Consider the following 26259-nt stretch of genomic DNA (forward strand, 5'->3'; position numbering starts at 1 on the left):
GCGTCCAGCTAGTGAGCACTCCAGTCTCCGCCATCTCCTGTCTTGCATCCTCTGTGGCACATACCCGCTCTAGAGCGGGTATGTGCCACAGAGGATGCCACAGAGTACATACCACTGGTGGCTACGTACTACTACATATATACATACAAGGGATGGACAGACCCACGCCTTAAGGAGCTTTTCCCCTAAAAAGGAGACTGAGAGAGAGAAAGCAGCATTTTTATATATGCAACATGATATCTCAGCGTCTGCACCACGTGCAGCTTAGATACTCCCTGATAACTCTCTAAAGACATGGGAAGTAAGAAGAATTGACATTTGGGAAAGTACGAGTTGGTTATGCATCTTTGAAATGGGTAGTGCAAAAAACAAGGACAAAAGAAGTGTAGCACACTACACAGTGCCTTCTCACAGCTAACTTTATTGGAAACAATGCACACTAAACCATGACCCCATATGCTCGTACGTCATTGACAGCCAAAGGAAAGATATGTGCTCCAGCAAAGATTAGAAACAGCTAGAAAAACAGTGGTCACAGACACGCTTTTTTACTATTTGATGCAACACTTGAGGAAAGAAATTTTGTTGTCATGCAGTGCTATTGAGAGCATGCTTATATGTTGATTGCATCTTTTATTAATCTGATAATGAGCCTCAACAATTTCTCTAGTATTCAGACATTTTTTATGCCTGAAAATACATATGGCGTCACAAAAGTTGCGGGTGCATCCATTTTCTGCAGTGTTGGGCAGCATGCCAATCCAAGTTGCCTTCCAATGAACGCTTGTGTTCCGATTTCCTTACTTTCAGGCAATGACCAATTTTCTCAATGGTGACATGTACTCTAAAGCACACATCACTGTTTGTGTCGTCCACAATGAGAGTTGTATACCAGTTTCCTTCTCCCTGCAGTCATGTCTACACTGGGCAAACTGGTCACTCCCTGAACATAAAGTTGTCAGAAAACAAGCATTCATTAGATGGCAATGTGTACTCTCACATTGCCCAACACTGTGCAGAACCAATGGTCTTGAGTTTTGTTATATGACAAGGTCATTTAAGTACATTGCATGATTAGTAAAAAAAAAGGAATGACTTTGAAAATGAATTGTATATGCAAGGTCACGTGCTGTGCTATCATGCTTCGCTTGGATGTTTTCAGGATCCTCGACTACCGATCAGCAGCGTTTTCTGACCATGCTCAAAGTGTTTCAGGTCCCCTTTAAGGCAAATTTAAAACGCTTGTGCACATGCAGGAAAAAAGTCGTACCTTGCTTTCACATGCTTTTACGATGTATCCAGCTGTGATATATCCAGCCCAAAAAGCTACTGGTGCAATGTCAAGATTTGCTGCTGCTTGAGACTGCAGCATGAGATATGTGAGCTCAGTTAAAAGCTTCATGTTAGCGTGGTCAGTAGCAGCTGGTAGAATGCATGTGTTAGCATCTCAAATGGCCAACCTTATGGGTGCGTTCACTTTCGAAGAAATAGCTGTGTTATTTTTCTTGCTGCATGAAGAATGTCACTGCCCTAAAATCATGAAGAGCATGCTATTTCACTCACAATCATCTTTGTAAGACTGACTGTTGCAGGTCTATTTTCAGTATAGCATGTGTTGGCATGACATTCGGGTTTTCTTTAAGGAATTGAAGTGCTGCGATTGGTGGGAGAGAAAATGTTTCAGTCGTCCTAAAGTCCTTTTTACTGTGTTGTTGGTTTGAATGTGTGCAGAGGTAAGAAATCTGACTGGTTTAACCAGCAACTCCAACTGAATTTAAAACTTTCTTTTAAGTAAAAAAAATCCCTTGAACGCTTTGCTGTTTGGCATCTCTCGCTAAAGAGAGATGGTATGTATACTTTTTACGAGGTGGGTGGGCTTCCCCGCCGCGGTGGTCTTGTGACTAAGATACTCGGCTGCTGACCTGCAGGTTGCGGGATCGAATGCCGACTGCAGCGGCTGCATTTTCGATGGAGGCCAAAATGCTGTAGGCCCGTGTGCTCAGATTTAAGTGTACGTTGAAGAACCCCAGGTGGTCTAAATTTCCGAAGCCCTCCACAACGGCGTCTCTCACAATCATATATGGTACTTTTGGGACGTTAAACTCCACATATAAGTCAATGAATCACTGAGGTGAGTGGAGACGGAGTGGGTACCACTTCACAAAGGGTACGGCATGGCATGAACAAGGGCGCTATCTTCTGAGAGACGTATTAAGAGAGCAGCATTTGTTTTCTGGTTTTCATTGACTATTCTCCAACAGATGAAAAAGTCATTTTCAGGTACTCTCTCAGCTTCAAATTTCATTTAAAAAATTGTCGTTCTTGAGGCACCTTTTGACAAAAAAGCAAAGTGCACTGGTATGGCATCAACAGCTGGCTGTCCTACTAAGACAAAGTGACTTGCCAGGTGAAGAAATGCATTCAAATTTTCTTTGCAACTCATGTCAACAAGGCTAAACAACTTATCCACTTGTTTGTCATAAATAACTTTCTGTGCAATGACCGTCTAATACATAATGGGTGAGCAGTTTACTTCCCGTACCACAGATACTTCTTCACGCTCCACATGCAGATGCAGCCTCATCAATGAAGTAACACAGACTTTGCTGGTCGCTTCTCCTACACACTTAACAAAGCACAGTATGGGAGCTTGAAAATGCCTCTGCTTTAGGCTTGTTTGTATTCTTATTTGCTTGAACACACTTTCTATGAAACTTATATCACAGGATTCCCTTATTGTAGAAGGGCTTTGTCTCCTTTATGTGCAGTTTGCAACACCTCAACACAGACATCAATGTCTTTGTTCGTTTGCATAATTTGATGGGCATTATTTTCTTCTGTCACGATCGGCCCGCGATTTTTTCAACAGTTCTTCCTTACGACCAACTGTTCGCTGCTTTCAAACTGTTCACTGCTTTCTTAGCTTTTTCTGAGATATGTGTGAGATGTAGTATAGTTTGGCAAGCCTGATCGGCAAATATTGTAGTTTGGCAGTCCTGATTGTCAAATGATCCAGTTTGGCAGTTCTTATCAGCAAATAATGTAGTTTGACAAACCTTATCAGCAAAACTATAATCTCCGCGCCGCTCTGCGGCACACGCTGGAACCATCGCTTCTATCACGTTTTTGCAAGAGTGCGAGGAACTTTCAGTCTTGGGGCTTTCGTCGGACCTTTTACAATGACTGTCCTCAACTACTGCGCCATGGGCTAAGTGCCTTCCACAGCTTTTCCAGGCCTGCGCGTTATGTGGACCCGCCACAATAACATGGTAAGGCAGAAGCATCCTTGTTTGCATGTTTTTGGGCGATTCAGGAAACACAGTCGGTACCGCAGTCGGAAGCAGAAGTCTACGCTTCTTGTTCTTCTTGTAGTCATTTTCTGTGAAGTGTAACGAGCATACCGAAGATCTGTCGCTTGGCTGCCACTTGCATCCCGACGGCCCTACGCGAGAGATATTTTTAAGCCAGGCTTCTCGACACTGTAGGTCGCTGGGGAACTCGTGGTACTTCACAGTGCCGTTATTGTCGGTGGTTGAGTGGCAGAACGGCACACAACAGTTACGCATCGCGGAACTTGAAAGAGGCTATCTGCCACTATACCGGCGCCAACTAAACCTCACGCATGCACAGGAAAGACGAGGCAAGCTCACTCATAGATAAGTTCACAGGAAAAAGCACGGGAGCACACATTAATGCAGCGGCAACCACATTACGCTGGCACGAACCGGCGTCGGAGTTATGCATGGAGGAACTCCGTGGAGTTATCCCTGTGTTCGGTGGTTATCCCTGAACAGTGGCGTCCTCATCGGAAAGTCGCACGGTTCTTTACGCATGTGCATGTGGCGCAGAAAACGCGGCTCTTTGCGATGACGGCTAACGGAACATGCCAGGGCACACCATAAAGTCGACGGGCCATCTGTTGGTGAAGTCGGTTTTCTCTGGTCCTACCGTGTCACCACCTTGAGGCCTTCTTAGCCTTTAGGTAATTTATTGCAGGCTGAGATACAACTTCTCCAAGATCCGCATTTATAGTTCTCCCGTTGATTGTTCTGATCGAGCCATAGAGCTTCATACAATAATATTATTGTATGAAACTCCATGGATGGGGCATAGCATAAATGGGGTATTGTCGTGTGCACGACAGACGAGAAAATCTGATGGATTCTAGTTTTTTGCCGACTAATGATATAAATGCAACATCCAGAAAACGTCGCTGTGTAGCTGCACTCCTGCGCTTTCGTGGCTCTTTGAGGAGTAAAATGTCTAAAGAAAAAGAGCGAACTCCGGATTCAACGTTTTTTTTTTTTCTCAAGCCGAAAGTCTTGCCACTGCTACCCTGGCTCATGTAGGTGCGGGGCGATCTGTTTCAGTCCTGGAAATATGCAAGTTTCAGTCGTGTTACAGCGACACTGAAGGCAGCTATTAAATCGACGATTATTGTTGAAATAGCGGTCCAGAAACCTTGCAGTGTTATATTTGTGCCAAGGAAGGGCTCATTTTGAAATAAAATTGCGTTTTAGTGGTCCGCATCGGGTTAGGGCACTACAAATTACCCGCCTCAACGGAACGTTTGACGTCACTGTTGCAGTGCGCAACGTTTGCTGGCTTCAATGCGCGGCCGCCGTATGGGCAGAGGGAAAGTAGCGGGAGCCACAGGCCCCCACCAGCAACAACGGCCACCGATCAATTTTCTGACATTGGCTCTGTGCACGGAGGAAGCAAAGTTTTTAAAGCTTTGTCCTTCCTCCATGCGTGCCTACTACCAGTCTTCCCCGTTAGCTTGCTGCGACCAATGACTTGAAGGTAAAATCTGCATTTTTTAATGACAATAATCTTTCTTGGGATATTTCAACGCAGGAATTGTGGATCTGTCTCACAATTCAACTTGAACACCCAGCCAGCCATCTTCAATTGGTCGCTGTGTTTATACTTGTGAGCGTTATAGATCAAAAAGGAAATATTACACATATCTCGAGGCGCAACATTAATACATAAGTATTAGGTCATCTGTTTCTTTATTAGAAAATACATAGATAAATAGTGCTAAAGATAGTGTTTTTTACGCTGTGCTGAAAATGCGACACTATGCACGAAAAATCTGTTGTTTCTTATGGTGCACTGAAATACAATGTGCGCTATGCATGAAGAAGGGCTCTGCCGACAATGTAGTGCTGCCACCTGGCAGTGGTCTTGGGTTCTGCACAAGCTCATGTTTCCCGACGGCACTGCCAGATGGCGCCCATATCCTCACGCAGCGTCTCTTCGGAACGTCTGCTTCAAATGGGGCTCCACAATCCCGTATCAGAACTATTCCGTGCACACCACACTAATCAAGTAAATCTCGGCATCACTAAAACGGGACGAAAAGCACTATCAGAACATCACACCGAAGCTCTCATTGAGAGAAGGGGAAAAAAAACGTATCCCACATAAATGGAGGCAGGACATCATCAAACCACTACCACGCAACATGCATCTCCTCAGTTCCACGAACATCAATGTCGGGCATGGGCAAAAGTTCACGACAACTACTCAGATACTGAGGGCGCCTTCTTTGTCGATACAGCTGGACCAGTGAACGGCAAATATACAGCAAGCGTCATTCATTGTGGAAAACAGGTAGATTGTATATCAGCCCAGGACACAGACACGACTAGTATGGAAGAAGCAGGAATCGCCCTCGCCCTACGAAACTCAAGGTCCACCTTCCTTCTAAAAGATTCAAAAGCAGCCTACCGAAATTTTTGTAAAGGCTGCATTGGCCCCATTGCACATCAACTTCTTACACAACTCTCGTCCTCATGCTCAGAGGGTGAATGGAAACAGCTGATATGGATACCCGGCCACTGCGGAGTTAGAGGCAATGAGCTCACTCATGCCTCGGCCCGAGAATTACTCTTCCGGACCACCGACCCCGGCACATCGCACCCATTCTTGGCTATGCATATGGACTCGCTCCTAACATGGACAGATATTCTAGAACATCAAAGACTCGAAAGACGGAAACTTCCGCCCCTGGGGTCAAAGCTCAGTAAAGAATCTCGGGTAGCGTGGCGTCGCCTGCAGACCTTGTCTTACTCCAATCCACACATACTGTCCAAGATAGATCCCGACACATATACACCACAGTGCAGGTTATGCGTCACTAAAACAGCCACCCTGTACCACGTGGTATGGGAATGCCCACACAATCCACCTCTACAACCCAGAGCTCAGCACAACACTGTAGAGTGGGAGGCAGCTCTGTCCAGCTAGGATCCGAAGACCCAAGAGGCCCTCGTGAGACGAGCGAGGACAGCGGCCCGTGACAATGGGATCCCGGACTAAGGATTTCACTCAGCGACATTCCTTTCTTGGTCGCAAATAAATGTTTTATTCTCTTTCTCTCTTCTATTAATGCCAGTCAGGTGCGGCCAATTCAGCATGGTGCCGTCTGAGGCAAGGCAAAACATAAATGGGCACTAGGCCGGCAGAAGACGATCGTCTTTCCACGACATTTCAATCAATGAAAGAACTTTATATTCACCAAAAAACAAACATTTATGGTGAAGAAAAGTGGCTGGAAAAAAAGCTGTCAAAGTCCCAACCACCCATAGGCGATGAAACGGGAGGGTACAGCACTTAATCTCAAAGAATACAAAAATTTAAAAAGTAAAAGAAAGAAATATGCCCAAAATGCTAAACACTTGCTTTGCAATGTACAAATCTATACAAATATGCATTGTAATAATACATTTGCAGCCAATTTTCTTTTCAGTTAAGTCTTCTCAAGGCTACTTCTCCATAAAAAATTTTCCACTAGACGTGGTTTTGCACTGCCTCTGGCATTGGTGGCATCATACACTTTTTTGCACTTGACATGGTTTGTAGAAACATAAAATGAGGGTTGTCATGCCTGTGAATAGATTGAATATATTTTTTTTATTACTGCTACCTTAAAAACTTTGTCTGGATATCTAGGGCTTGGCTTTTCAGCGATGTGCCATAATAGTACGACGTCACAGGAAGGCACCAACGAGTGACTACCTACTAACTCCAAATCTCTAATCTGCTCATGGTGTACGTAAACAACGATGATTGGATTGTCATGCAGTGACCTCGACAGTGACTTCTGTGATTTAGGCTGCATGTAAGAGGTACAGCTAGCCAATTCGGGAAGTGTCTCGGATAGTCGGGATAATGTCCATTGCAGTGGAGCTGCCATGCAGATGCTCAGCAAGGAAAACTTTAAAATCAAAATAAAATATTTTATATGTGTTGTTTGACTCCATTGTGTCGAGAGTGTTGACATTGCATACGAAGGAAACAAATAATGTTCCTTTTTCCATGCCTCCAAATCGTTTCAATACTCCTTTAAGCCCCGCAAACATAACTAGCAATGTTCAAAATACACAGACACACACACACAGACTACAGTACACGAAGCAGAGGGCAAAGTCTGGAGAATGGTGTTTAATTTACATTTACAGGATGCCTTTCTTGTCAGTCCTGTGCACTGTAGAGTCAATGTCTGTGTCCGTGAGGAAGAAATGGCTGAGGTAGAGGCACAGCCCTTTTCTCAGCAGACGTAGCTTAGGTGCATCAACAACTTCAATGAATACTTTCTCGTAGACACCTTGCGGTCGGTTAAGCAGCAAACTACTGAACAGTGTTTATAGGAGCTTCAGCAGTGCCAGGCTGATGTCCACAAACTGGATTATCTGTCGAGTAGAAAATGGCACATGTCTTAAATACTGCTAATGCCTAGAGCCAGCATGTTTTGCACCATAAAAGGTACCTGTTCAGTTAGTGACATAGTGCCTAGCAGAATAAATGTATGACTTTCATAAAGAGTAGGGGTAATCCACATTTCAGTTGCATGTCGACACAGGGTCATTTACACATCACGGGAAACAAACATATAGGCATATTCAGTTGACTCCAAATCTAAAACGTACACAGATCTCTGTACCATGTTATCTAAATTATTTTATACATTATCTATATTATCTCTGGCTACAAAGAGCTATTAAAGTATATTGACACTTCCCAATAACATACAGTCAATGTCAGGTTTTTCGGACTTTCTAGGGACCACGAAATCATGTGAAAAATTTAGCAGTCTGAAAAAAATGAATTGACGCATTTTTATTCCACTCAAGCAGCCCATTCACTACAGCCATGTTCATAACAGCTTTAATGCTGTTAAATGCTGTTAACAGCTTTAATGCTGTTAATCAGGTCTTTTAGTGTGCGCCAAGGCACTTGTGAATATGTTCGGTACATGCCGCAAATCACACTTCAATGAATCGACTAGCGAAACCGCTGCGTAGAACTTCCAAAATACGCACGACAGAGGTAGAGGGCTCAATTATTGCCGTTTTGGAGATGCAGTTTGGGCAGAAAGCCTGGAAAATTGGACATTGAAGAGTTTCCACATTTGAAGTTTAACATTTTTATACACTGACGTCTTTGGGACCGGTGACAGTGTCGTGAAAGTGTTCAAATTCTCAAGCTTGTCCGAAAAATCGGCCATCTTATCTTAAAATCAACGATTGGCTGTAATAAAATTCACAATCATGTTGGTTGGTATGCACAAAAAGCACAGTCTATTCGCTGTTGAGAGCCTTTCTTATAATCCTAATAGGCAACATTGTAGGCTACAAACGGTGTACGCATTAGCCCTTCAGAGAGCGGAAGCATCCCACACTCGCACACTCTCGAGATAAATTAAATCTAAGAATACATTTTTCCTGGAGACAGGCCACCAAAGTGAAGTTTCACTACATCGATATAATTTTTTGTACTGTAGGTTTGCGCACAATGCAAGCTGATAACCATTTGCTGTTCACGTTCGTTGAAATGTATGCCGATGCGTTGTTCGGGTAAGGAATAACTGTTTAATCATGAACAAACAAAAGGGTGGCACAAATACACATTGAGTACAAGACTTATTCTCAGCATGGAGAGCAATTTGCGACTGAAGCCATCGCTGCGTCGTCTTCTTGGCTCTCCATCTCCCCCAGAGGTCAAGTGCTGTCATGTGCCCTTGTTTGGCTTCACCCACAGCTGCCCCTCGGTGTCAAGTTACAGCCAGAGGGGCGTGTCAATAGCTCGCCTGAGAGGTCACAAAAAAGGCCGTTTACCTAGGCCTGGGAAACATATGCTAACTTTCTCCTGCTTCTTCTGAGAATTTCGTTTGCGACAAACTGTTAAGGGCACTGTCATGTGAACACACAGCAAGGTTTATTTTGGCCCATTATACCTCGTAAAACAAAGCAAATGAGGACATACGATGATGAAACCGTGTATTACTGGCATAAGTGCTTTTTGATAAAAAATATTTATCAAGATTGAAACTGGAGATTTTTCAATTTGATTTTTTTAAATTGTTTTTTTGAAACTTGCTGTTTCAATTATATATATATGTATATTTTTACACTGCTTATAGGTAAATGATCTGCCACAGAAATATTGCAAAGAATTTTTTCTAAACGCAACAGTTTTATGGTATCTGTGCAGAATAGCAAATATGACAAGGCGTATCAAACATAGCAAGCTTTTTTGATTTGGGCCTTGTTTGCCATTTTGTAAATTTTTTCTCTTTCAAGGACATCAAAAAAGCATAGATAAAGTTAACAGTATTGCACATTAAAACCAAGAGAAAAAATTCCATCACAATCTTTATAGTTCGCATTAAATTCAGATGTGAAATCCAAAAATATTGCGGTGAGCAAAAAGCAAAATCGGGACGCTTGCGGAGCCACCTTCAAATATTTCTTTTAGTATACTGGGAGCGTTTTTTGTAAATAATACTTTTGGTCCCATGCACTTTGAACGTGCTTACATAACATATAAAAAACCCAGAAAAAATAAAAATATCGACCGGACATGCATCTCCGATCTCTCGTGAAACCGCCCTTTGTGAGCTCGGCGTTTAGTTTTCCACACACACACAAAAACCACAAATGAAAATTTTCAGTCGGTACTCCCTATACACAGTGCCATCTGTATGCCTACCGCTTACCAACTTCGGTTCCCACATTGCAGTGCAAGTACAGGACAAGCATTGCACGCTCCATCACGGGGCGCTCGGAAGTAAAAAAAATGTGCCATGATTGATTAACGAAGACTCAAGGTGGAGTTTACATCTGAAATGAGAAGAAGCAAGATGTCACAAGATGAGCATCACCGTGGACAATGAACGAGTCAAGTGATGCAATAATAAAGAAAACCCATTGTTGCTGTTCTTTTTGTACAGCTCCTCCATCTGTATTTCTATAGGCTGATCGTATTTTTGCCAAGTCATAGAAAAAAAAGACACACACACAGAACTGAATTTAAGATACTGTGAATTTTGTCGATCAGTTATTCGTTACAATGTTACTATTCTATCACTTGCTTCTCACTGGCCTATTACTAGAGCTGAAGTTAAAGACAGCATAGTGACTGCATATCTGTATGCAATATATAACTCTGTACAAGTGAACATCCTTACAAAGAGAAGAGCCAAGTTATTACAGTTCTAGCTTGTCCACAAAACCCTCAACTGCTTCTGTATCCCTGGGGTATCAGAGATGCAAGTGCAAGTTGCTGTGTCTATGACCCCATCTGGTAGTACAGAGATAGCCCAGGCACACGTAAAACTACTGTTGCAACAAATAAATTTATTCTATTTCACTTTTAGTGTAAGTTTTGGTAGTAGCGTGACTGCAAATGTGTTGCTTCTTTATATACTACATTTTCCTTACCTTATGTAAGGCAACACATTTTGCACAGCTACAGATGTACTTCGTACAAAATGACCCACCATGATGGCACTATATAGTGCCATGGTGGCACTATATTGGTCATCGATTTTGACTGCTGACACCAAAACTATATTTTGAAATCTGGGTAGTTCAAAGACAGAAGGGCCCCTGCAACCCTATTTTAAGTAGCCATTGAATGGCTTCATCAAAGGACTTCATTGCCTCCCAAATTGATTGCTGCAAACATTTTCAGAACCCATCAAGTACGGGAAGGGTTACAGATTTGTGGAAAGCTGCAACTGCTTCCTGTCTTCTCTCATCTCGACAAGCTCGTTTGAAGCTAGGCAGGTAGGGATGGCAGGGGGAAAGAAGTATCGCCATGTGAACGTCATTACCTTGAGCACTTTTTTCTCTTTGAAAGCACAGCTTACTCTCAGTGCAATTCTGAGCGGGCATGCAGCGCAAAATGCTCAATCGAACCAATGACCTTGAGTTCGGCTAAATGGCATTGTCGTTGAGTACAAGGCATGGTTAGTAGAAAGAGGGCATGATTGCTAGCGGGCTTCGAAAATAAATTGTAAATGCAAGGCCGTGTGTTTCGCTATAGTATTAGGCTCACGTCTTCTCAGGAACCTCGGTTACCAATCAGCAACGTTTTCTGACCATGCTGAAAAAGTGTTGCAGGGCCCCTTTTCGACAAAATTTAAAACAATGCGTGTGTACACGCGGGAAAAAAGACAGTCATACCTTTCTCCGACATGCTCTTACGGTGTATCCAGCCCAAAAAGCTACTGGTGCCAGCTCAAGATTTGCTTGTGCTCGGGATCGCGGCCTCAGATATGCGAGCTCAGTTGAAAGTTTCATGTTAGCATCTGGAATGGCTTACCTCATGGGTGCCTTCATTTCTAAACATATAGCTGCGCTAAATCCTTTCCTGCTCGAAGAATGCCACTGCCCCAATATTATGAAGGGCACACTATTTCGCTCACAATCAGCTTTATTAGGCTGATCGTTGCAGGTCTATTTCTCAAGTGGCCAGCGTTATCATGACATTTGGGCTTTCCTGAAGGAATTGAAGAGTTGCAATTGTTGGGAACAAAAATTTTATGTGTCGCCATACACACACACTTGTTGTCTATGTTGTTGGTTTGAATGTGTGCACACGTAAGAAGTCTGACTGGCTTAACCAGCAACTGCAGCTGAATTTCAAAAGGTTTTTTAAAGCACCTTGAATTAGCGCTTTGCCATTTTTTACTTCTCTCTCAGGAGAGATAGTGCGTACTCTACAAGGTAGGAAGAGCTGAAAGATTGAGTGGCTGTCCCTCAGCATAGGGTGTGGCACAGCATGAACAAGGGTGCCATTTCCCGAGAGACGTTTCAGAGAGCACTTGTTCGCTGGTTCTCGGTGACTATTCCTAACACACGAAAACTGACATTTTTGGCTAGCCTTGTGACTTCCAGTGTCACTGAAGAAAAGTTGGCGTTCTTGCGACATTCTTCTGAGAAAGCGAGAGTGAAAGAGAAAAAAGAAAACCTACCGCTACAACATTGGCAGTCTTCTCGAGACAAAGCATGACAAGTGACTTGTCACTTGAGGGATTGCACTCGACTTTTTTTCAAAACTCATGTCAAGAAGAGCAAAAAACTCGTCCGATCGTTTGTCGTAAATAACTTCCAGCGCAATGGCCATCTATAATGGGTGAGCAGTTCACTTCCTGCTATACAAATACACCATGCTGCACATGGAGCATGCTTTCTGATTGGGGAGGTAGTACCAGCTTCGCTCGTCTGGTGTCCAATTTCAAAGCACAGCAGGACAGAGGAATTTCAAAAAGCCTCTGCTTTGAAAGTGCTCATATCCTCATTTATTCTTTGAGCAACATTTTCATAAAATGCATTCCCGCAGGGTTCGCTCATTCTAAAGAGGCCTTGTCTATTTTCTGTGTGTTCTGCAATGTCTGAAGAAGGACCTCAACGTCTGTGTTTTCATAAGTTGAGAGGCGTTTCTTCATTCGGTCTTGATCGGCCCGCAATTTTTGCAACATTTCACCTTGAAGAGCAATTCTCTTGGTCAATTTGATCATTGATTCCTTCAACTTTTCTGAGACAGGCACGAGATCTAGCGGTGTTTGGCACGCCTTATTGGCCAATATTATAGTTTGGCAGGCCTGATTGGCAAATGTTGTAGTTTGGCAGTCCTTATCAGTAAACAATGTAGCTTGGCAGGCCTGTTCGGCAAATATTCTAGTTTGGCCGTCCTTTCCAGTGAATAATGTTTGGCAAGCCCGATCAGCAAAACTACGTTCTCCACACCGCGCTGTGGCCGACCCGTGAACGAGCGCTTCTATCTCGTTTTTGCGAGCGGCACTTTTCATTTCGGAGCTATCTCCCGAGCTTTCACGATCACTTGCCCCAACTATTGCGCCATTGGCTAAATTTCTTCGACGGCGTTTTTAGATGCGGAGCATCTAATACTTGAGGCTTGTAGTGCGGCGCCGTCCGCAAGCTTCCTCCTCCTTCTTCCACCATCTGTGCATCCCTTCCTCCTCTACACACCGCGCGCGCTTCACTCCTCCACCATCTGTGCACCCTTCCTCCTCTACACACCGCGTGCGCTTCTCCTCTTCACGAACATTCGCTAGCTGTATAATGTAGCGCGCATGCGCCGTCACGCTTCGAGAACATCGGCAGCCGACGCGCGCGCATGCGCCGTCGCGCTTCGAGAACATCGGCAGCTGACGCGCGCGCATGCGCCGTTGCGCTTCTCCCCCTTCTCGAACATTCGACAGCTGACAGTGCATGCGCCGTCGCTCTGTATATATACTCAAGGTCGGCGCTCGCTCGCTCAGTTGCCGCTCGTCGGTTGGTTTGTACGGCGCGTCGACGTCCAAGGTCGCGGTGAAATGAATTCCAACGAATCCACAAACACAATGATCGACGTCCCTTCGACCAGCGCCGCCCTTTCGCATACGTGTGTACGTGTTCACTCATTTAACACCCCCTCCTACAACCACGTTAACCAATTTAGCCATCGACCCAAGTAAGTCGCAATTTAACACCCCATTTCACAACCACGTTAACCAATTTAGCCATCGACCCAAGTAAGTCGCACTTTAACACCCCGTTAACCAAGTATATGCTCCGCATCCTCCTCAGTGTTCCCCCGAGGGAAGCTGCGGGCAATTTTTTGGGCGGCGCCTTCTTTGGGCCCGTGACGACAGCAGACGGAGGCCGACGCCCGTTTTTTTGCATGTGTCCGGGGTGTCTGTTAAATACAGTTGGGACCGCAGTCGGAAGGAGAATCTTAATCTTCGTGTCCTTCTTGTAGTCATTTTCTGTGAAATGTAACGAACATACCACAGACCTGTCACTCGGCTCCCACTTGCTACCTTTTCCCAACGGCCCTTCGCGAGCGATATTTTTCAGCCAGGCTTCTCGACGCTCTGCATCGCAGGGGAACTCGTGGAACTTGATAGCCGCGCGACGCGTGTCTCTCCTGGGGTTCATGTAACACAGCGGCACTGAACAGCTTCGCGGCATCGCTCCACTGCAAGGAGGCTGTGTGCCACAGACGCGCCCACCAAATAACCCAAGCACAAGAAACACGAGGCAAGTTCACTCATAGGTATGTTCACAAGGAGAAGCGCGGGAACGCGCATTAATGTCGAGGCGTTGGCCATTGATTAGGCAACCACATTACACAGTTTTATACAATAACTGGCACCGCTGGTACTGCGACCTTTCAAGTTTAAACTAGTTCAGCTGGCTGGCTGAGGCATACTTTTGTGGATAGAGACTTCGGGTTAGATGGCGTTGGCTAGCAGATCTTTTTTCACAGTTTCAGTTTCGTTCTTCGCGCCGGCGGCGTGGGTAGTGGGGTGCAGAACGTGCAGTGCAAAGCACTCAAGCGGTGGTTTTGTTGTTCGAAAAGGTCGCACACCGCTTGGTCTTATGGTTTACTGCGACGTTGTAGCTTTACAGATTTTATTTGGCAGTTTTAACGAAGTGTAGTCACTCTGAGGCACACTGCCACTCTGTTTTTCATTCTCTTTTCATGACCTAACTAATGACGGCTGTTTCAAAATTTTCTCGCCACGCTCTATCGCGTGCGGGACACTTAAAGGTCACTTTCACCACAGTACATTTCTATTTACATGTACATGTAAGTACATGTTCACCTGCACTTCGTGAACCGGGGTGGGAGGCGCTGCACTTCGGCATTTGTTTCACGAGTTCAACATGGCGGCACCGCAGTATTCGTTTCGAAAAAGTGCTGCTGCCGTGCAATACTATGCTGCACCTGCTCGTTTCACTTAATGGTGCCACGTACGTGCGTACGTGTTTTGTTCCGTGTCAACCATGCCTGTCTTTTTTTTTTTTATTGCGATTTTCATCACGCCAAGTGTACTTCGGCAAAAGCGACTTAAAATGTTTGCCATTCAATGAATCAGGGCCAGAAAATGTTTTTAGTGATCTCGTTTGTTATTACACACACGCACACACACTATATATATATATATATATATATATATATATATATATATATATATATATATATATAATGTGTGTGTGCATGCATATAATTTATTTTCTAGTAGTGTCAGCGCTGTTTTTAGGGTGATTTGTGGGCACTCCCATTGGATAGAACTGCTTGAAATCAGGAAGTCTGCCAATTAGAAGTAAAATTAGCTTCATTCAGATCAAGTGACCAATGCAAGTAGGAAGTCGTTTTGCATCGTTTTACATGCCTTCCTTTTGTTGCTTCTGCTCCTAACCACAATGTTCATAACCACACAGGTCAGATAAATGATATTAAAGGTGGATGTGCTTCATGTTTTGAGCTTTTCGTGCCTGCATCGTCTTTTTTTTTTTTTTTAATCTCGCATCAATGAATGCAGGCTCCCTTTATTCGAACATAACCTCATTGGTACGGTCCATTCTACATTAGGGCAAACAAGCCTAGCCATTCCTGAAAGAAACTGTTGTCAAGAGAGATGGTTACGTACAGGGTGAGTAGTCTGGTCACATGCTCCCCTAAACTCATAAGCATATTTTGGTGTGGTCTACAAATTAAAGCTGTGGCTTATTTTGTGGTCAAATCAAAAGGATAAATCTGGAGTTTATCCTGTAGTCTGAAACACAGAATAGGCACAGCGAAAAAGTTTCTCCACTTTTTGTGGTTTTGCACTGCCTCCGAGATCGGAGGCATTGAACGCTTTTACAGCAAAAGCTGTTACTAGATCACAAGAGCTGATTTCGGCGCCGTAGTTGGTAGCATGCCTGGTATGGCAGGCCAAGCTCTGAACTTGATTTCCATATAACCACTAATGCAATTAAGTGTTCAAACAGTAGTTCACACCTGAGAGACACGTGTTAGATTCCAGCTATAGCGATAGTGCATCAATAAAGGCAAGATGCTAGACACTCGTATACTGTGCAATTTCATTGCACATTAAAGAGCCCCAGGAGGTCGAAATTATCCGAAGACCTCACGTGAGACTCGTCTCACAGCACAAGTTGTGCTGAGACGTTAAGCTCCACAAGTAAAACTAGCAATGTACAAATATACACACACACACGCACGCACACACACACACACACCACAGCACACACACACACCACAGCACACAAAGCAAAGGGCAAAGTCGGGAGAATGAAATCTGGTTTAATTTACATTCACAGGATGGCTTTCTTGTCAGTACTACTAAGGATCTCCTCCGCATGCTCAGCGTGCTGCTTGAGTTTGCTGCGCACGGTAGAGTCCATGTCTCGGTCCCTGAGGTAAAAATGCCTGAGGAAGAGGCACAGCCCTTCTCTCAGCAGACGTAGCTTGGGTGCATCAGCAATCTTAAGGAATACTTTCTCGTACACACCCTGAGGTCGATTAAGCAGCAAACTACTGAAAAGTGTTCGCAGGAATTTGAGCAGTGCTGGGCTCATGTCCACAAACTGGATTGTCTGTTGGCCAGAAAAAAAAAAGGCACATAGTTTAAAGACTGCCAATGCCTAGTGCCAGAATTATCAGAGCATGTTTTTCCACCACAAAAAGTTCTTGTTCAGTGGGTGAAATAGTGCTTAGCAGAATAAATGTAGGACCTTTATTTTAGTTGCATGTCTAGACAGGGTCATTTACACATAACAGGAAAGTATATACTCAGCTGATTCAAAACTTAAAGTGTGTACAGATCTCTGTTTTACATATTAACGCAATTATTTTATACATTATCTATATAACTCCATTTACACAGAGCTTTCAAAGAGTGTTTATACTTCCCAACAGTCAACATCCGATTTTTCGGACTCCCTAGGGACTGTGAAACCATCTGAAAAATCGAGCAGTCCAAAAAAGTGGATTCATGCATTCTTATTATGCTCAACAGTTGAATCACCACACCAATGTCTAAAACAGTTTTAATGCCTCCCAGTACACTTATCAGACATTTTGGTGTGTGCCCAGGCTTTTGTGAATATGTCTGGTACATGACGGGAATCCCACTTCCGACAAATTGACTCACAAAAGCACGGGTTAAAACCCACAAAATAGACATGGCAGAGATGACGGCTTCAATTATTGCCACTTGGGACATGCAGTTTGGGGCAGAAAGCCCAAAAAATTGAACGTCAAAGAGTTTCCACGTGAAGAATTTCAGAAGTTTCTACACAATGACATCTATGGGGCTTGTGACAGTGCCGCAAAAGCATCCGTATCTTTAAGGTCCGAAAAATCGGGCATACGGAAAACTGGCAGTGGACTCAACTAATAAAGTTCTTCATAATCATGCTAGTTAGTATGCATAATAAGCACAGTCCATCGTTCACACCTTGAGAACAGCCAGTGTCAGGGCCTCTTGTGACAGCAAGATGACTAGAAACTCGGCTAGATTGGCGAGAGCTGTTGGGCTAAGTTGATCCACCTCTTTGAACTTGTCCCAGACTGCGCACTGAAGGCTCATCTGAAACAGAAGTAGAAGTCAAGCTCACCGCTGTGTAAGAAAAAGAACTTACTTGAACTACATCAGCATTTTTATTTATTTATTTACTAATTTGAAGTTTCTCCCAGGCCATCCAAGGCATTGCGTAAGGGAAGCATCAAAAGATGACATGAACATGGCTTATAAGACAACATAAATTCTACAGACAATAATACAATGAGAAAGCTGCTTTCTCAGCTTCTTCAAAAACGACCACTGCCTTCACGTCGTGACACTGGTGGTGGTGCTGGAGCCTGCAACCTGATGCAGGAAAGCGTTGTTCGGGACCGTACACCCAGTCCCGAGCCTCAACATCTTGTTACGACTCCAGTACATCGATTCAGCCGGCACCTACTAGGCCTAAGTCCAGAACTCCTGACTGCATCTCCTCTTACCAACATGGCGGCCCCTTCAGCGCCTGTGAATCTTCCTCCTGCCCAGACGACTTTTCCTTTCCAGGTAACCTTTGAGCCTCCTCGTGTTCCCGAAGTCTTCCGTGGAGAAGCGTATGAGGATGTCGAGGACTGGCTCGACCAGTTCGAGCGGACCACTGTGGTAAATCGCCGGAGCACACAAGAGAAACTTGGCCGTGCCTACTTCGCAATGGCAAGTAGCGCTCGCACATGGTACGAAAACGGGGAGCCTACCTTCCAAACCTGGGACAATTTCCGCCAAAAGCTTCTCGTGACGTTCTTGAGAGCGGACCGACGGGATCTCGCACAATAGATGATTGAAGCCCGCGTGCAAAAGCCAAACGAAAGCGTCGCCATGTTAGCTAAGGATATGGCCAGTCTATTTTGCCGCGCTGACCCTGACATGCCCGAGGCAAGGAAAGTTCGTCACTTGATGCGGGGAGTTAAGGAACTGCTTTTTGTCGGCCTTGTACGAAATCCGCCAACAACAGTGGATGAATTTATCAAAGAGGCGACTGTCATCGAGCCGGCGCTCCGGCAACGATGCCGCCACTTTGACTGCCTGGCCTGACCAAATGCCAGTTGGTGCCGCCGCTCAAAAAGCTGCCATTTCTGAAAGCTCTCTCAGCAAATGATTAGGCAAATCTTGCGGGAAGAGCTGCGGGCCCTTGTCCTTCCTTCTACCGAGCCTCCAGTTGCTTCTGTTGCGGAAATCGTGCGCCACAAACTACAGCAAGCCTTTCCATCACCAGCGCCACCACCTGAACCACGTCCGTTGACCTATGCTGACGCTGTCCGCCGTCATTTGCTTGCCACAGAAGAAGTACGCTTTCAGCCACGGCCCGTTACCTTGCCTTGGTGGCAGCGGGAACCTGTGCGGCAACCGCCAGTACGCCGGACCGACTCGTGGCACACTGCCGACCTTTGACCCCTTTGTTTCCATTGCGGCGAACCAGGCCACATCTCGCGCTACTTCCGTCATCGAGAAGCCCGGTTTGGAAACTTTTCTCGTCCCGTTTCATTTTATTTTAAAGACCCTCGTGACTATGGTGCTGATCACCTGCCGACCAACCAAACTTCTTCACCACGTCGTTGCTGGCAGTCTCCCTCACCTGCATGAGGTCACATTTCTCCAAATCCCCAAAGTTACGCTGACGCCGTCAGAAACAGCTCCCCAAGTCCGTGCCAGGGAAACTAACTGCCACGACTTCCGGAGGAGGCAAGGTTGTCAATTGCTGAGATGCCAAAAAGACCCCCTTGCCTCTACACAAAGACGACATGATGACGGTGGTGACGAAGACGACTACAACTACGAGTAGTAATGCCGATGAATTTGTACGTGCCAACCTGAGCGTTATTATAGACGAACACTATGTAACAGCACTGGTTTACACTGGTACTGACTTCTCTATTAAGTGACAAGAGCTCGCCGGTCGCCTTAAGAAGGTCAAGATGCTGTGGAGTGGGCCGAGCATAAAGAGTGCTGGTGGACAGCTAATGATGTCAACCGGTAAATGCACCCCTTGACTCGTAATCGGTGATTCAAGCTTCGTTGCCACTTTTGTCATTTTACTGGACTGTTGTAAAGAGCTGATTTTGGGTATGGATTTTCTGCGAGAGTACGGTGCTGTCATCAACATTCCAGAACGTATCGTCACCTTTTCCGCCCATCTTTACGTTGATGCCGTCACTGAAGAACAACTGCAATGTTTACGTGTAGCCGATGATGTGATGCTCCCACCAAGATCTTGCCGCCTTATGTCGGTGTTATGTGAACGGCCGTGCCGTAACGAGGTGATAGCGGAGTGATTAGTCACGCTATTGCTTACGCAAGGTGTTTACACAGTGAGAGGCGTTCTGGCACTAACTGATGGGCGGGCAGAAGTGCTCCTCACCAACTTCAGCAACGAGCGCCGTCACATCAAGGACACCGCAATTGCCTACTACGACGATGTGGACCAAGCCAGAGATAGCTTCGCTTTGCATCCGGACGACGCGACCACCCCAGCCTCGACACCTTTCTCTGTCCACATTTGCTCTACCCTGTCACCCTCGCATAAACAGCGCCTACTAGAGCTGATACACCAGTTCCAAAATTTTTTTCGTGCACGTCGAAGGGTAAGCAAACACCACTGACCCAGCACCAAATCATTGTTGAAGAAAATACGAGACCGATCCGGCAAAACCCATACCGTGTGGCTCCGAAAGAACGTGAAAAGATCCAAAAGCAAGTTCAGAAGATGCTCTAAGATGACTTAATACAGCCTTCCAAAGTTCCTGGGCATCCCCCATGGTATTGGTTGAAAAGAAAGATGGCAGCTTGCGTTTCTGTATAGATTACCACAAGTTAAACGAAGTCACGAAGAAAGACGTCTACCCACTGCTACGCATAAATGACTCTATTTATCGGCTGCGGTATGCATGCTATTTCTCATCGATGGACCTGCGAAGTGGCTATTGGCAAATAGAGGTAAACGAGAGAGATCGTGAGAAAACTGCCTTTGTGACGCCCGACTGTCCTTATGAATTTAAAGTGCTTTCATTCGAGTTATGCTCAGTGCCAGCGACTTTTAAACGTTTAATGGACACTGTGCTATCAGGACAGAAGTGGCAAAGTGGCAGACATGCTTGGTCTACCTAGATGATGTTATTGTCTTCTCAGCTACATTCGAACACCTAAATTGTTTATTCGCAGTTATACAAGCTGTATGCTCGGCTGGCCTGACTTTAAAACCAGGGACGTGCCATTTTGGTTTTAGCGTACTTTGCTTCTTGGGTGACGAGGTCAGCCACGAAGGAGTTTGACCTGACCCAGGCAAAATCGACGCTGTTGCTAAGTTTCCCGCACTGCATGACAAAAGAGCAGTGAGGCGCTTCTTAGGCCTCTGCACTTATTACCGACGATTCATCACCAACTTTTCGTCTATTGCGGCGCCTTTGACACAGCTCACACGAGAGGATGTCTCCTTTCTTTGGGGCGAAAAGGAACAAACTGCACTCGACAAATTATGCCAATGCCTCCAAACACCTCCAATTCTTGCGCACTTTGACCAGGAAGCGCCAACAGCACTTCACACCGACGCAAGCAATGTAGGCCTGGCCGCCGCACTGATACAATGGCAACAAAACTCCGAGAAAGTGATAGGCTATGCCAGCAGAGCTCTCTCTCGCACGGAAGAGAACTACTCGACTACCGAGAAAGAGTGCCTCGCCGTAGTCTGGGCGGTTCTCAAATTTTGACCGTATCTGTACGGCCGCTCATTCAATGTCGTCAGCGATCACCACTCGCTTTGCTGGCTCACTAACTTGAAAGATCCATCCGGTCGTTTAGCATGCTGGAGCCTTCGGCTTCAAGAGTTTGATATGACCATAATTTATAAATCAGGGAAGAAGCACACCGACGCAGACTGTATCTCGCGGTCACCCATCGAGCCTTCTGCTATTAATGACGAGTCTATGGACACCGCATTCTTGGGAGTCATCAACGTGGTCACTATTTAACAGAAGCAGCGCAGTGACCCTGACCTGCTTCCGCTTATCGACTTCTTAGAAGGCCGACGTGAAGACGTGCTGCGAGTTTTTGCCAAAAAACTGCCATCTTTTTGTTTAAGGAACGACGTCCTATACAAGAAAAGCTTTTCTCCCACCAGCAGACCATACTTGCTCGTCGTCCCTGCATCACTGCGAAAAGAAATTATGGAAGCCTGCAATAATAAAGTCGTCTCCGGTCATCTCGGCTACACTCGAACATTGTCCCGACTGCAAAACAGTTACTACTGGCCGAACCTACTTGCTGCTGTAAAACATCACGTCCAAACCTGTGCTGACTGCCAAAGGCGCAAAGCACCCCCCGGAAAGCCGGCAGGCTTATTACATTCTGTTCAAGTACTAGCAAAGCCATTCGCCCAAATTGGAATGGATTTCCCTGAGCCCATTCCCAACTTCTACCGCAGGGAACAGATGGATCATTGTCGCCACCTATTACTTGTCTCACTACGCAGAAACTAAAGCCATGCCGAGGCCCACAGCAGCAGAAGCGGCTCATTTCTTCATAGAGAACGTCGTCCTTCGGCACGGTGCTCCAACAGTTCTCATCACGGATATAGGAACTGCAATCATGGCAGAACTCTTGGAGTAGGTTCTCAGGCTCAGCGGTACAGCTCACCGGAGAACAACAGCGTACCATCCACAAATGAACGGACTAACAGAGCGCCTTAATAAGACCCTCGCAGACATGCTCTGCATGTATGTCGACACAGAACACAAGAACAGGGATGAAATCTTGCCTTTTGCGACCTTCGCCTATTATACCGCCCAGAAGGAAGCTACCGGAATGATGCCGTTTAGTTTAATACACGGCCGCGAAGTCACTACAACGTTGAATGCTATGCTGCCGCACGAGTGTGATGATTTTAATCAATCACTTGAGCCTCAGACACTTACATAGAAACGCCGGTCGCGCTTGATGAAAAACTGGGCCAGATAGGCATAGAAAGGGTTGTGTTGCTTCTCTTTGAGCAGGCAGTGCAAAAGGACATGGCACATCTCGCGCTCCTGCGTTGGAGTCAGGTTCAGATGCATGATTCTCTCACTGGCACTTAGGTAGTCCTGCAAACAGAAGCAGAACAATGTGCATGAATTGCACTACCATCACCACAACTACTGCACTGAGCTGCCATGATAAAGATACGGAAGCAGAAGTTGTCGCCGCAGCACACAACTTGCACATGAGTAGGGCTTTTATTTAGCGCACAGATAGATGTTTTGGACTGGTGAACGGCATGACCATCACATTGAGAATGAAGACACTATTGTTATAACTGCAGATACTAGCTAATGTTAGTTGACATCAATGGACTCTAGTCGACAAAAGCACACGGACTGGAAAAGGCAGTGGGGCCACAGCTGCCCCTGGATAGGAGGCACGGTGCTACTGTAGCACCGTGCCTCAGTATTCGAGGATATTACCTTGATATGAAAATATTTTACTTCGTATACAACAACTATGTTTAGGTGGTAATACAGCCACATGCATCTGCCATTTGCAATTTTTTTTCCACAATGCAAAAGTAATTTGTTGGCCATTCATCACCGAATGACAGGAATCTGTATGGCCATATTTGGCCTTCGCACTAAAGCGACATCATACGTCATGAAAGGGTCAGCCGGTATCACAAATTAGGACTTGTCGCTTTTAGTATTTTGTAAGCAGAGCATGAAAGCTCATACATTTCAGTTGTAGTGAGGACGATGTGCCGTGAAAACAATGCATGTATAAATGCATTACTTGTCAGCTTAGGAAAGCACTCGGCATAAGTTCCTGCAGTCATGTTCTTGATGCAATAGCAGCACAATACGTAATAGATGTTTCACCAAAGTGCCCCATGGTTCGTGCGTATGAGCTTTTGTTAGTTTTCTTATTTCATTACTAACGTCAAAAGCAGCAGGAACGGGGCGCTGTCGGACAATGGGTGACTTTCATTACTGTGGGCCTTTGCATGGGATCTATAACAGCCAACACAGGCCAGTGTTGGCAATACGCAAACAAATATGATACATGAATTTAGTCGGTAATTGTCGGGGACAACATCATGTCCCGTCACAGAAGGCAAGCAGAACAAGCTAGGCAAGAAGGACATTTATAGAAAAGCCTATCACGGCGGGAGTGATGACGCCTTATCTTGTCTTTGGTAATTTACAAGCAGCGATACTGCATTCACACTTGTTGCCTCCAAGAACATTGCTATCATTTCAATCTTAACCTCATTATTGTCAGTTCAAGTCAACACCACATTATGGCAAATATTAAACAGGAGATGTTAGAAACAAGTGAACAAGATGCATCACCACCTCGTTTTAGCACTTCCTTACCTCAGCAGTCATCATAATGCAGAAGATGTTTCTCCTGACATCAGTGTTCATGTGGTGTTTCTGAGCCAGCTTCAAGATTTTGCTTGAAAACTCTGGCTGCACTGATGGCATGCTTGCTTTTCTATCTGCTCAGTGAAAACAAAAGACAGGGTTCACATTCCAAGGTTGTCTAAGCAGGATATAAGCCCTACATTAGATAAATAAAGCAAACCTAACTTATATAAGTCATTAGGGTGTAAAGTCCAGCAACCGAAATTGGCTATGAAATACAGACTTTTGGAAACAAGCGATAGAATCTGTAGTTTCATACTTTATGTTTAGCAGTGCGTCAGACATGCTAGGACAGTTCATTCACACGAAAAATTTCACAGTAGACTCTAGATAATTCAAAGTCTGATAATTCATACGTTCGGTTAATTCAAACAAAATTCAATTTCCTGATTGGCCCTCTATTCTTTCAATGTATTTAAAATCCTCTTAATTCAAACTCCATCCTATTCGGCTACTTCATACTAGAAGATATCTGCTGCTTTCCCACTACTGTTTAAAAATTTGTCTGTTTATGTAATCCTAACAGTCTAAAAATGAAAAATAAGCATCTCAGGCCTTCAAGGAAGAAGGCTTTGCTAATAGACAAATGTTTTGAGCTAAGCACATGCATGGTAAGCCATGATGCTTCTCAACTGGTATAAAGAGCTTAGTGCACGTACAATTGAACCCATTTATAAGGGGTAGTTCTCATCTTTTATATGAGATGTTTCTTATAAGCAGGGTATCTCGCATGCATTTTGTTATGAACCCGTATTTTACTGTAAGCACCTTATACCCATTTGTCTCTTATATCCGTGTTTCTTATAAAGGAGTTCGACTGTATAGCAAGGAAGCAGTTGGCAATTCACGATTTCTTTAAAAGGTCTGATCAGCAGTAAATGGCCAATAAACTAGTGGACTTTGCACCTCTGGTTTCTGCTCACTGCGTGCACAGTTAGAGCTTAAAAACAATAAAAATTTTTAAATATGATAAAATCAATACTTAATCATAATGTATGGTGTTACCTCACCCAGTGTCATCTATCTGAGAACTTCCGATAATTCAAACTTCTTGATAATTCAAACTAAATTCAGAGGTTTCTTCGAGTTTGAATTAACGAGAGTCGACTGTATTTGAACTGTTGCAACATCGCAATTATGTATAGTAATCTTTATATTAGCCATGATGTATTTTCCACACGAAGTAATGCCAACAAGCTGGAAATGCTGCAATCTCTCGTAGGCAATCAGCAGCTCCGAAACATTTAACAATGTGAATTGTTTATGATCAACATTCTACCAGGGTAAAATGAGCAAAAAGATAGCTCACCCGATGACAACTCATTTCCTGCCCATGCAGATCCAACTACCCACCATTTGCCCCTTTCGTGTGCCTTCAGCAGGTCTTCAAGCGAGATGTTCAACTCTTGCAGCAAGCAACCTGAAACGTATCATGATGAAAACGAAAATAAGGCAAAGAGTTTATGTATAATTGAATAAAATTCCTGGACACCACCATTTCCAACTTCAAAAGAGCAGGAGTAAGGGCGACCCTTGAGCTTCGCTTTAATACTATTTTATTACTAGATTTCCGCACTAAACACTATGGCGTAAGAAATTTTAAAGACGTCTACTTGGTCCTACATAGCTTCCAATCGATAAAAATTAAATACATTGTAATCTGTGGGTGCCATAGACTTAGCTAAGCTTCAAAAAATTTCACCAAGCCCATGCCACGAAAATATTGAAAATATATTTTGAAATTGCTTATGCCACACACAGAGATAATGGCATGGAAGTTAAAAATGAAACTTCAACCTTAAAGAGACTGTCTACCGCTCGGAAAAATTTTTCTGATTGTGACGCAAATGAAAAGATTGTTCATCACATTGGCGGCAACAAGCATGCTTTTAGGCCAGAAACAAGGAATCATAATTTTTACTTGATGTTGAAAGTCGAAGAAAACTGATCACTGGCGTCACCCAACAGCGAATGTGGACAAGAAATCGTGGCAGGTAAACTTATTTTGCTTAAAAACAAACACATTTAACTTGAAATTGTATTTTATGCACTTGAGGCAGCTTTAGGTTGCGTCAGAGACCAATTTTTGCTTTTTTTTTTCTCATGTGCTCAAACAGGTGCCTGGTGGCGCTGCGAGCAGTGGGTTCACTTGCCTGCATGCCTGCTTGCAAACAGCGGAGAAAAACGACCACGGCATCCGCCGCCACTCATAAGAACAACAAA

The 26259-nt window shown here is 44.6% G+C and overlaps 1 protein-coding gene and 1 long non-coding RNA gene across 3 annotated transcripts in view; one reads left to right on the plus strand and one right to left on the minus strand.

Moving 5' to 3' along the window:
• Positions 1–2995: 2995 nt before the first annotated feature.
• LOC142804357 (uncharacterized) lies at positions 2996–25489 on the plus strand. Its single transcript, XR_012894622.1, has 3 exons — positions 2996–3269; positions 15679–15739; positions 25376–25489. It is a non-coding gene; the product is annotated as an uncharacterized LOC142804357 (long non-coding RNA).
• The window catches only part of LOC119167416 (nucleolar MIF4G domain-containing protein 1), a 33531-nt gene continuing 14709 nt past the window's right edge, over positions 7438–26259 (minus strand). Inside the window, exons 11-17 of one of the 2 annotated variants that reach the window (XR_012894613.1) lie at positions 25346–25456; positions 23986–24110; positions 22558–22722; positions 17552–17683; positions 16405–16688; positions 10007–10130; positions 7438–7700 (exon numbers count right to left, since the gene is read on the minus strand). Coding sequence is in view for 1 of the 2 variants with exons in the window: in XM_075891107.1 (XP_075747222.1) it covers positions 16407–16688; positions 17552–17683; positions 22558–22722; positions 23986–24110; positions 25346–25456 (815 nt within the window). In the remaining variant the exon portion in view is untranslated. Of the gene's footprint in view, positions 7701–10006; positions 10131–16375; positions 16689–17551; positions 17684–22557; positions 22723–23985; positions 24111–25345; positions 25457–26259 lie in introns of those variants that run through there. The other variant, XM_075891107.1, reaches the window with a different exon arrangement.

Source organism: Rhipicephalus microplus, chromosome 1, assembly GCF_043290135.1.
Source record: "Rhipicephalus microplus isolate Deutch F79 chromosome 1, USDA_Rmic, whole genome shotgun sequence".
Taxonomy (NCBI): domain Eukaryota; kingdom Metazoa; phylum Arthropoda; class Arachnida; order Ixodida; family Ixodidae; genus Rhipicephalus; species Rhipicephalus microplus.